Below are 12423 nucleotides of genomic sequence, written 5' to 3' on the forward strand. Positions count from 1 at the left end.
CCTTCTGGGCTAATATTAACTATCCAGTATTGTGTTGGTGTGAAGGGAAATCAATTCCTTGGATCCCAACCTCATTCGTGGCAATGATGACCTCTGATGGGTTTCTCTCAGTTTCATGCACTAGTTGTCTTGTCCACCAGAGAGTGCAAGATCCATATGGGTTTTTTTTTAAAGTACGTAGAACAAATATCATCATAGGTAAGAATGCAATTGAGATGGGGAACTTGCCTTGAGACAAATTATAGGTATGAAATAAACCCCTAAAACTTGGCATATGTATTTAGTGACACGATATTTAACAAAGTGTTATTTAAAAGGTTATTGTCTGAGTGACTACAGTGCTGGCAACAAGTTTTAACATGATTTTCAAAAATGTGAAATGTTGATTAAATTGTATTTTTAATGAATTTTAAATGTATGCTACCCATCTTAATTGCAGTGTTGTGCAGTTGCCTTCATTGAAAAACTGGATGCTCAGTCTTTGAACCTGACTGAGGAAGATTTTGATCGCTACATGTCTGGTCAAGCATCACCTAAGAAGCAGGACTCTGAGGAGTGGTCTCCTGACACATCTCTAGGACTGAAACAAATGTACAAAAACTTAAATCTTATTTCACAGCTGAACGAGAGACAGCAACAAATTCTGTCAGATGCCAAGCAGCTTGAAAAAGACCTAATTGATTGGAGCGAAGGTGTAACCAAAGAGGTTGAAGACATTATTGAGAAATACCCACTCGATATTAAACCTAGAGGCCAGCCAGTGGCGGCAATCGATTCTGACAATGTAGAAAATGACAAGCTTCCACCACCAATCCAGCCACAAATGTTTGTTGGCTGAAAGAATTAAAACTAAATGTTAAACCCGGGCAAGCTCTGCTCTGAGGTTCAATCTGTTGACTGGCAACAATGGTTCTGGCACATACACATGATGGAATGATGTTGTGAAATGCTTGAAGTAATCTTTGTAGTTCAGTTGTAAGGTGTAAATCATTTGGGGATTTATAGCATAAGTGCTAGTTTGAAAGCTAATGCCTGACCTCTGAATTTTTTTCTAAAAGATCAAAATTGTAAAGTTATGATCAGTACATTTTTAATGTAAAATAATGACAAAATACTAGAAACACTCAGCCTGTCAGGCAGCATCTCTGGAGTCTTTAGATGCTTTCTGACCAGCTGAGTGTTTACAACATTTTTAGCATCTGGAATATTTTGCTTCTGTTTTATCTTTTATATCTAGCTAGCAAATTTCAAGGTATGGTTTTATACCCAAGTTCTCTGCAACATCATTTTTTTTCTTGATGCCATTGTTGAGAACAGTTAATATTCAAAGTTTCTCGTTTAAAGTAACAATGTGTGAAATTTTGTATAATACGTGCAATTCTTGGATTTTCACCAGTGTTTTAGGGATCCCACTCTGATTTGGTCTTCGAATTAGGGATAAACTCAGAATTAGTAATATTGTTGATATTTCTTTGGTGATCTTATCCTGAACACACTGTTTCATTATAAAGATTTTTTTTTGCTCATTGTACCACAGATAATTTGGCCCATAGTGGAGGCGGGGAATTTCTTGAGTAAAGAACAAAAGCACAAAGCATTCCATTTTTTATTTTGTCTCCAGCGTTATATAGTTGAAAAAGCAATAGAAATGCTGTTTAAATTTATCATATTGTTCAACTCCTTTATTTTCCCATTATTTTTAAAAACAAATCAGTAATAAAGATGATCTGGTTGGAGGTTGTTCTGGTATGGCTTTGTGAATCTTATAAAGTGCTTGTTGCATTAGTCTGTTATATGGTCTGTTTACAATAGTTTAACTTGAATGTGGTTGATGGACATTGAAATTCAAGCAGAGGTCAGACATTACCTTGATGGAAGAAACTTTATTTATTATTGCAGTACACTCTGGTTTGGCTATCTTTCAAATAGTTTTAGTTGCTAAATTTTCCAAATTATATAATCCCATTTATCACTTTGCTGATTTAAATCATCTGAATGCCTGTTTTTACTTTTTTAGTCCCCAATCCCCAGACCAATTTACATACATGGAAGCATACTCTAACAATATATTAATGGAAACAGTGCTTATCTATTTAAACTTTGGCATTGTGTAGGTTTTATGTTCAAAGAGTAAAATAGAGTAGGCACTGCTTCATCATGATTAAATCAAAGCTCCATTACTCCACAATTAACTTTTTTTTTACTCCAGAACTATTCATTTGATTACTTCTCCACTAGCTGTGGGTAAACTTACATTATATAATCGGGACTGTTCCATGAACAGTCTCTACTTCATTGGTTGTAAAGCACTTTGGGACATCCCGAGGCTGTGAAAGGCGCTCTATAAATGCAAGTCTTCCTGTTTTCTAGTCTAAGCTGAGTTAGCTGCTTTCATCTGAAGCAGCACAGAGCTTGACCGTTGACTTCAGTACCCTGGTCTAAGCAAGGGAAACATCAGCCAGTATTCCCACTCCTGATTGTTGTCCAGTAAGCCCTGCTGGAATGTGTGCTGTGTGGGTGTCTGATGAGGGCAGTATCAGCTTTTGCTGTGATGTGCCTGCTGTCAAATAGTATGCTGATTCTTGCATAGACCTGCATAAAAATTGGCCACTTTGGTGAGATACTGGAGGGTTGAACACTAGCATTAGTGACATCTAAAGCTTGTATCTTTTCCAACACTCCATGTAGCTTTCATATACAGGGTATTTATACATTTTATTAAAACTACTTCCTGAGCTTTTCAATCCACTTTGTTAAGCAAGCAGAAAATACTGTGTCAGTAACCAAAGGAAAACTCCCATTTTTTTTTTCTCTCCGGGAAAAGCAATCTATTTGTACAAATTTTATTTTTTAGAAAGCGGATACATTTTCTTTTATGGTTGAGATGTGCTTATTGTGTATAATTGTAAATACAGGGCAGTGAGCACTGTGGTATGAAATCTCACGAATTAGTGCATCACATTATTCCGGTGGATGCACACGATGCCCTCCCTGAATTAATCCACTCTTCCAGTAGAGGCTGTTAAAATATTCTCATTTGTTCATATATGTTGCAAGGAATGAGAACTTGTTTGAAACCAAACTATCATTTGTAGGTTGTGTATAATTTAACATAGTTTAGGATTAACACAGAACCCTAATATTACGTGTTGCAACTTGAAATAAGTTTTAATTTGATCTGATTACATTCAAAATATTTTGTGACAGCTAATAATTCCATAATTTAACCATTGAAGTGCAATAGTCTTTGCATAGTTGCTACATAAGTATTAAAGAATTAACCCGATCTAGATAATAGGTTTTTATGATCATTGCATAGAATAACTGCACTTCGTACACAGCTTGATGACTTGTGTATTTCTGTGATTGCTCAAACTTTAAGTTTATTTTGAGCTCTTGAGATTAGGGCCCATGCAGGATAATGCTATTAATTTGTGGAAGTCTGTCTTTTATTTCTGCATGTCCAACTTATTGGAGCAAGGGGCTGCGTATATAATAGCCCCATCTACTGAATGGGCAGAAAATGATCAAAATTGCTTTTGAAACAGACAAAACTGGGATTAAACTACAAGTTCAGCAACATGTTTAGAACAGAATGTTTCACATTTATTGGAGAAGCATTTCTTGCACTCGCAAAACGTTTCTTTTTCTCACTGACAGTTCATGCTGACTGGATGGACTCTGCAGTCAGCATGCATGTCTTGAAATATTCAGTCTACATCACTTGCTACTTTAGAATGCAAAATCATTACAAGGACTCTTCTTGCCATACCTTTTCCAACACTCCCAAATTATTTGACAGTCCAGTTAGTGCATAATTCACAAAAGTAATACAAGGATGGAGAAACTACATGATTACATTTCTAGCATGATGTGCAAATATTGAAATTTTTAAATTGCCAAACTTTTAAGTGAATTACTAGTTTTGGCTTTGACTGTTTTTAATTCTGACGATCACACCACTTATCCTACATCTCCCAAATTAACAAGTAGATAATAAAAGTAATATTTCATGATCTCTTCTATTACAGAGCACTCGCCCCTGTCACTTGCAGAAGGGTAGTTTCTCAATAAGTTCTCAGAAAATGCTCCCAAGATTTGGACTCTGGAGGGAAGAAAAGCAGGCTTGTACTGTGGGAAAAGTAATGGGAAGAAAAAACAGACCAATGCAGTGAGCAACACCAGCCCCACTACCACATTCACACAAATGCTGGAATACTAAGAGTCGAAGTACCTGCCATTCACACTGCCGTTTTATCAGCTGCCGTGTGAACCATTGAAGAAGTGTTCTGATCTGTTCTGCCACTTGTTCTTACTAGCGCATGTGCCAACTGATCGAACAATAGCTTGAATGATTTGAACTTGCTGGCAGGTCTGCGAATGTGTTGGTGAGATTGCATTGCCTTGTCTTTTCTTGCCATGGAAATAATGAACTGTGCACACTGCATAACACCAAATTGAACAACGAAGGGGTAGAACAAATTGAACCAGGATCTGCTTCTCCGGTCACATACTATAAGGTCACAATTGGTTGGATAAAATCTCTAAATGAACTGATTTTGGCTCCCCAGTCACAGTTTGGGCACCGCAGATTTATCAAACGCTCATATGTGAAAATGACTGTTATAGCTGTTGGTTTCCTATCCATCTATTGAGTTTGGAAATTCAAAAGCAAATCAGCTCCTCTATCTCATGAGAATCCTAAAAATCTGATAAATTGGTGCAATTGAAGTTTGTACTTTGCTGAACATTTTTCTGTAGTTGAAATCAATGATGTGATTAAAAAAATGTTGTCATCTATATTGAATATACCTGTTTTATTCCTGTAATTAACATCTTGTGCAAATGTGACTACAATATTTTTATGACTACATGCTGAACACATTTTAAGCTTGTCTGTAATTAATTTTCAAATGATCAAGCAATGACAGTTGCTTAGAGGATGAATTGCAGTCTCCATAGCGTTTAGACTTCACCTATTTCAACATTTAAAGTGCATATAACTTTGGTTTAGTCGAGATGTGGAAATGGTTGGGAATTTTTTGAACCAAGTGTAATGTTTGAAATCCTATTTGAAGAAAGAATATGGCTCAGCATTGCCATATCAAAGAAAATTAAAGGTGTTTGAGAAATGCAAATGACTTTTTTTTGTAAAGTATGTACTTCATATTGAATTAACAATTCTGGGTCAGGATTTCTGTTTGTGATTGGCATACACCTTTTAAAAGCAAATTCAAATGACCATATTACCTTCACATCATTGTATCTTTGAAGTCACAGCTAATTATTTTTAGCCTATTGGGATAGAAAGATAATGATTCATTATCTATTGTTCCTTTCTTTTTAAAAAAAAAGTGACTTCTTAATTGGACTGCAATAATGCATTCCCCATTTTTTCCCCTCAAACATTTTACTAAATCTCTCTTCTCCACTGCCCCTTCCTCCCACCCCATTCCAAACATGCTTCAATAAGCAAGTGGTAGAATCTGTCATGGATGCTTTACATCCCTCCATCTGTCAACACTAACCTTTCAGCTCAGTAACATCAGCATTTCACATACAAACACACTTCAGTATTACCCTTCTCATGTCACATACTAGGATATTTTTTAAAGGTGGCTTTGAACCGTTAGTGCTATTCAATTTTGATTTTTAAAGCATTTCAAAAGTATAATTTAAGCGTCCTCCCCACATACACACACACACACAGTGCATCTTGATTGGTTCTGGATAGCTATGTACTTGGGCACACACTACATCAAAAACAAGGGTCCTGAATTTCCTTGGGGCCGATGGAGATGGTTGGAACACTGGTGGGATGACGCTTCCACTCCTCTAATGTGTGCAGCTGGCCTGACAGGAATTTGTGGGTCAGTTAATTTGCATATCGGATGGCAGGTCTTCAAGAGGATATAGGCAGATGAAATTGAACATGGAAAAGTGCAAAGTGATACATTTTGATAGGAAGAATGAGGAGAGGCAATATAAACTAACGGGTACAATTCTAAAGGGGCTGCATAAAGAGAGACCTGGGGATGGTATATGTGCACAAATCATTGAAGGTGCTAGGGTGGTTTGAGAAAGTGGTTTAAAGAAGCATTTGGGATCCTGGGCTTCCTAATAGAGGCTTAGAGTACAAAAGCAAGGAAGTTATGATGAACCTTTATAAAACACTGGTTCAACCTCAACTGCAGTTTTGAGTTCAATTCTGGGCAACAGACTTTAGGAAGGATGTGAAGGCCTCAGGATGCAGAAAAGATTTACAAGAATGGTTCCAGGGATGACAGACTTCAGTTTTGTGGATAGAGTGGAGAAGCTGGGGTTGTTCTCCTTGGAGCAGAGAAGGTTGAGAGGAGATTTGATGGAGGTGTTCAAACTCATGTCTAAACAGAGTAGATAGAGAAACTTCCCATTGGCAGAAGGGTCGAGAACTAGAGGAAGCATTATTTAAGGTGATTGACAGAAGAACCAAAGGCAACATGAGAAAAACTTTTTTACGCAGCGAGTGGTTAGGATCTGGAATGCACTGCCTGAAAGGGTGATGGAGGCAGATTCAATTGTGGCTTCAAAAGGGAATTGGATAAGTTCCTGAAGGAAAAAGATTTGCAGGGCTACGAGGAAACAGCAGGGGAATGGGACTATCTGCAGTGCTCTTGCAGAGAGCCGGCACAGACTCGAGGGGCCAAATGGACTCCTCCTGTGCTGTAATCATCCTATGATTCTATAAGTCAGCATCACAATGCCTTGGAGAAAAGTGGAGAAGCTGGGTGACAGGGAGACAACTTGTTGGTGAAGGATTTAAAAGTCTGTAGCAATTTAATGCTTCTTAGAATCCCGTCAGGTAAGTAATTCAATGGGCCAGAGAATTTTTATGGACCCAGGAGAAGCACTTCTGCTCCTTGCCCACAGAAAAAAAAGCTAAAAATGTCCTGGGTTTTTGAGTGGCTTAGAGACAGCACAACTCCTCGTATAACTGGATGGAGCTTGCATGATGCATTCTCTGCTCACTGGTACCTGAATGTTGTAGTCAGGGTCCTACAATTGGCACAGGACCCAGACTCAACATTAAGTTCAACAATTTCAGATCATAACTGTTATGTATTTAACCCGTTGCAACCTGTATTACACTACCACCAGAAGACCTACCTGTTGGAGTCCCAAGGGATCCCAGCATCCCTTGGGAGCACAGTATATAAGCAGGGCACCCACGAGATACCTGCACTCTGGAGTCGCAATAAAGGAGCTAAGGTCACGCTTGCTCATTGTACACAGTACTCAGTTTCATCCTTTATTATGAGCATAACAATAACCTCTGCCCCAACTTTTTCAGACGCCAGCAGTTGCTGATGATTTTCATTCATTCCCATTTACACCTCCTCTCGACCCAGCTTTTGTTACTTTACTTGTCCGTCTCCTTTTGCCTTGCACCATCATCTGGTTTTGGTCTCTTTATCTAAGGAAGGATATATTTGCCTTGGAGGCGGTGCAATGGAGGTTCACTAGATTGATTCCTGGGGTGAGAGGGCTGTCTTAAGATGAGAGATTGTGTAGATTTGGCCTGTACTCTCTGGAGTTTAGAAGAATGAGAGGTGATCCCACTGAAACATACAAGATGCTGAAGGGGATTGACAGCGTAGATACTGAGAGATTGTTTCCCTTGGCTGGAGTGTCTAGAACTAGGGGGCATAGTCTCAGGATAAGGGGTCGGCCATATAAGACAGAGATGAGGAGGAGGGTGGTGAATCTTTGGAATTCTCTACCCCAGAGGGCTGTGGATGGTGAGTCTCTGAATATATTCAAGGCTGAGATAGATAGATTTTTGGAGTCTAGCGGAATCAGGGATATGGAGATCGGGCGGGAAAGTGGAGTTGAGGTCGATGATCCGCCATGATTTTATTGAATGACGGAGCAGGTTCGAGGGGCCTTATGGCCTACTCCTGCTGCTAGTTCTTATGTTATCTTTTTTGTTATTTAATCACTGCTGCCTTTCCCCTATCACAGACCTTCCCTTTTGTTCTTTCCTCCCCTCCCTGCTTTCCAAGTCTCTGTACTTATTTAAAAACTGTTACATTTCTAACTTTTTCCAGTTCTGATGAAATATCATCGACCTGAAACATTTACTGTGTTTCTCCCCCCATAGATGTTGTCTGATCTGCTGAATGTTTCTAACACTATCTGTTTTTATTTTGGCTATATCCTTACTGTAATGAGGGTTCCAGAACTACCTGCCATACTCTCTACAAGAGCAAGATAATCTCTTTCGATGTATATGCTGTTCCTCTTTTTAAATAATCTAATATCTCAGATGCTTTTTGATAGCAGTGACAGAAGGCTTGATGTCAGAGCTTTTTTCAAATTTATTTATTCACAGGATGTGGGCGTCGCTGGCAAGGCCGGCATTTATTGCCCTTGAGAAGATGCCCTTGAGCCGCCCTCTTGAACCGCTGCATTCCCACAGTGCTGACTTTGTTGTAGCGGTTTGGTACAGCTGAGTGGCTTGCTTGGCCTTTTCAGAGGGCGGTTCATTGCTGTGAAAGTGGGCACGCAGGTACAGCAGGCGGTAAAGAAGGCAAATGGTATGTTGGCCTTCATAGCTAGGGGATTTGAATATAGAAGTAGGGATGTCTTAATGCAGCTGTACAGGCCTCACCTGGAATATTGTATTCAGTTTTGGTCTCCTAGTCTGAGGAAGGACGTTCTTGCTATTGAGGGAGTGCAGCGAAGGTTCACCAGACTGATTCCAAGGATGGCTGGGCGGTCAGATGAGGAGGCTGGATCAACTGGCCTTTATTCACTGGGAGTTTAGAAGGATGAGAGGGGATCTCACAGAAACATATAAGATTCTGACGGGACTGGACAGGTTAGATGTGGGAAGAATGTTCCCGATGTTGGGGAAGTCCAGAACCAGGGGACAGAGTCTTAGGATAAGGGTAGGCCATTTAGGACTGAGATGAGGAGAAACTTCTTCACTCAGAGAGTTGTTAACCTGTGGAATTCCCTGCCGCAGAGAGTTGTTGATGCCAGTTCACTGGATATATTCAAGAGGGAGTTAGATATGGCCCTTACGGCTAAGGGGATCAAGGGGTATGGAGAGAAAGCAGGAAAGGGGTACTGAAGGAATAATCAGCCATGATCTTATTGAATGGCGGTGCAGGCTCGAAGGGCCGAAAGGCCTACTCGTGCACCTATTTTCTATGTTTCTGTGTTTCTATGTAGGTCTGGAGTCACATATAGGCCTGACCGGGTAAGGACGGCAGGTTTCCTTCCTGAAAGGACATTAGTGAACCAGATGGGTTTTTAATGACAATCTGCTAGTTTCATGGTCACCGTTACTGAAACTGATACTTTTTTAAAAATTCCAGATTTATTTAATTGAATTTAAAATTCCACAGTTGCCGTGGTGGGATTTGAACGCACGTCTCCAGAATATTAGTCTGGGCCTCTGGATTACTAGTCCAGTAACATAACCACTGTCATGTATCCTACATGGCTACTGTTGGTACTATCACAAGATGTGCCACCAGAGGGCACAGCAGTGGGAGACTTGTAGGTTACCTGTACAGGCATGCCTGGCTATAAAAGGCAGATCACCAGGTGTGATCCTCACTCTGGAGTTAACGAATAAAGGACTAAGGTCACTACAGTTCAAGTACAGCACATTGCCTCGCAGAGTCATTACTGGAGCATCTGAGGACACATCAATTGGCAACGGGATTATGAACTTTCACGCAAAAATGGATACCCTTGGTACTTTGCAGCAGTTCGCCGATGGTGATGATTGGGACGCCTTTGTGGAGAGACTTGAACACTTTTTCACAGCAAACGACCTCGCATGATACGACCCGGTCACACTGGCTGATAAGCGCAGAGCTAGCTTGCTAATCAGTTATGGGCCCACCGTCTATGGCCTCGTCAGGGACTTGCTGGCACCAGTGAAGACAACGACCAAGACGTACAAGGAGCTCGTAACCCTGATCCATGAGCAACTCAAGCCCAAGGAGAGCATCCTCACAGCCAGACACTGGTTCTATACCCACCGACGGCCCAAAGGCCAGGAAATCACGAAATATGCCGCAGAACTCAGGCGGCTGGCGGCACCATGCGAGTTTGGCACCCACCTCTATGAAGTGTTGCGGGACATTTTTGTCGTTGGAATTGGCCATGAGGGCCTTCTTCATAAGCTACTGTCAGCGGATACCACAGTCACACTGCAGAAGGCCATCTCTGTGAGCAGTCATTCATGACCTCGACCTGCGGTTCTAGGCAGAAGAGTCACCCTCAGGACTCAAACCCGGCAGGTACTGTGCACAGAGTGGCGCCGTTTAGAGGCTGGACTGCAGAGCGCGAACCCTCTCAGGGAAGAGAGAATAGGCCCATGAGTCCCTTAACTCAGAGTCTGCCGAGGGGGGCTACTCGAGTAGCTCCATGCTGGCGTTGTGGAGGAAATCACAGGGCTCACCAGTGCCGCTTTAAAGACTATGTATGCAAAGACTGCAGCACAAAGGACCACCTCCAACGAATGTGCAAGAGAAATATGACTCACTGTGTCAATGAAGACTCTGCAGATGGCCATGAATCCAGCGCGGATTATGAAACGATAGGCAGAGAGACAGCCCAGCTCCACGATGAGGTACATAGCATGTTTACCTGCACCTGGACACGGGGGCGAGCCAGTCAGTGATGAATCAAGAAGCCTTTGAGAGGCTATGGGACAATCAAGCTGCACGACCCAAGTTGGTCCCGATTGAGGCAAAGTTGTGCACCTACACCGTTGTTGCGCAGTTGGTAGCGCAAATGTAAAGGTACTCCATTGATGGCGCAGTGCACAAGTTACCTCTGCGGATTGTTGCAGGTGATGGACCAACGTTACTCGGAAGTAGGTGGATGGAGAAGATCGATTGGAAGTGGGAAGACTTCAACCCTCCAACGATCGACGTCCTCGGCATTCGGAGGCAAAGCAAGCCCCCACCTGAGGTTAGATCCGGCACCAGAGAGCAGACCAGCACAGCACCCGAGGCACAGACTGCTTAGCGCGACTGCGTGAAGATGATCCAGCTGAGACGACCTGAGTGCACCTTCCAGTCTCCAGTGGCAGGACTGTGGAGGAAGAAAATCGGATTCAAAGGCAACTTCCCAGCATCGGTGGCAGAACCCGGGGAGAAGAGGATCACCTCAGTCGACATTATGGATGGAGGAAAGATGGCGCCCAAACCACGAGATGAGGCGCTGAAGAAAAAGGTGGCCAGACCACGAGGTGCAGCGCTGATGGAGCAACATGTGGCACCAAACGGAGAAGAGGATTGGGGTATAGCAAGCAAGGCTCTTTTAAAGGAGGCCTGCAATCCACTACAATTAAAGGGACAATTCCACACACTCAAGCAATGTAATAGTAACTGTAAGTCAGAGACAGAATGTGTAATTGATCATGTAAAATGTGTAAATGATGATCAGAATTGTGTACATACAATGAGCAAGGAAAAGGCACGATTATGTAAAATGTGTAATTGATGATCTGAATTGTGCACATGCAACCAGCGAGGAAAAGTCGCGCGATCGCTATTGGACCCACAGAATGTCCATCATAAGTAATGAAAAGTTATGCGATGTAGGATTTCAACTGCGTGCAGCCAATGCAGCGGGCAGACACCCATCGGGAACACACAGGTCCAGCGAGCTACCCAATGCTATAGTCTGCGTCCCAGGGACCAGGGTCATGCACCATCGAGTGTGCCCACAAGCAGCCAACACACACGAGCTGCAGAGCAAGCGATCTCAGCAGGGCAACGGCACCAGTATTGATACCATGCCCCTGACCAGCTCCACCTCTCAGGCACCCGATGGCACCAACTGCCACGAGCCTGAAAGCGCAGAATGTGCTAAGGCGCAGTCTCCAGACTCCATCGCCACCAAGGCCATACCTGTGAACCAAGGGTCACCTGCCCCAGTTCCCCCAAAGCAGACCGAGACCAGCCAGGATCCCAAACCAAACAACAGGCCACCGAGGCAGCAGTCCCCTGTGCCCTGCTAAGCAACAGATCTTCAGGGAGCAGCAGCAACCCAGGGCGCAAAGAAAGGACAGGGATGTCACAGTTATCTGTGAACCGGCCCGACGCTAGGGACCATGGCAACAGCCCCAAGAGCAGGCAACTTGAGCCAACCGGGTTCCCACTGCCAGCACTGGGTATTGCGCCACCACCAGACAGCAGGGACACAATACAGCAGCTCTGGAATTAGTTCGTCCTTACGCACCAGTCACTGCATCGATATGGTATCTCACCAGTCTAACGTACTTGTCTCACAACGGAATCACAAATGTAATGCAAACCTGTTTTCCTGAACTTGAATATAGATGAATGCAATAAGCCTCCGGCATAATCTATATATGGGGGTGGGGGGGGAGGCGGGGGAGAATGGAGTGGTCAG

At 42.6% G+C, this 12423-nt stretch overlaps 1 protein-coding gene across 3 annotated transcripts in view; it reads left to right on the top strand.

The window, feature by feature from the left end:
• Positions 1-5138, top strand: part of rabgef1 (RAB guanine nucleotide exchange factor (GEF) 1) — a 51263-nt gene extending 46125 nt beyond the window's left edge. For all 3 annotated transcript variants that reach the window (XM_070857178.1, XM_070857177.1, XM_070857179.1), the window contains one exon: positions 440-5138. In XM_070857178.1, coding sequence (XP_070713279.1) covers positions 440-838 — 399 coding nt within the window. In that variant the 3' untranslated portion in view covers positions 839-5138. The remainder of the gene's footprint in view (positions 1-439) is intronic.
• The last annotated feature ends 7285 nt before the right edge of the window (positions 5139-12423 follow it).

The sequence above is a fragment of the Pristiophorus japonicus genome, chromosome 16 (assembly GCF_044704955.1).
Source record: "Pristiophorus japonicus isolate sPriJap1 chromosome 16, sPriJap1.hap1, whole genome shotgun sequence".
Classification (NCBI taxonomy): domain Eukaryota; kingdom Metazoa; phylum Chordata; class Chondrichthyes; family Pristiophoridae; genus Pristiophorus; species Pristiophorus japonicus.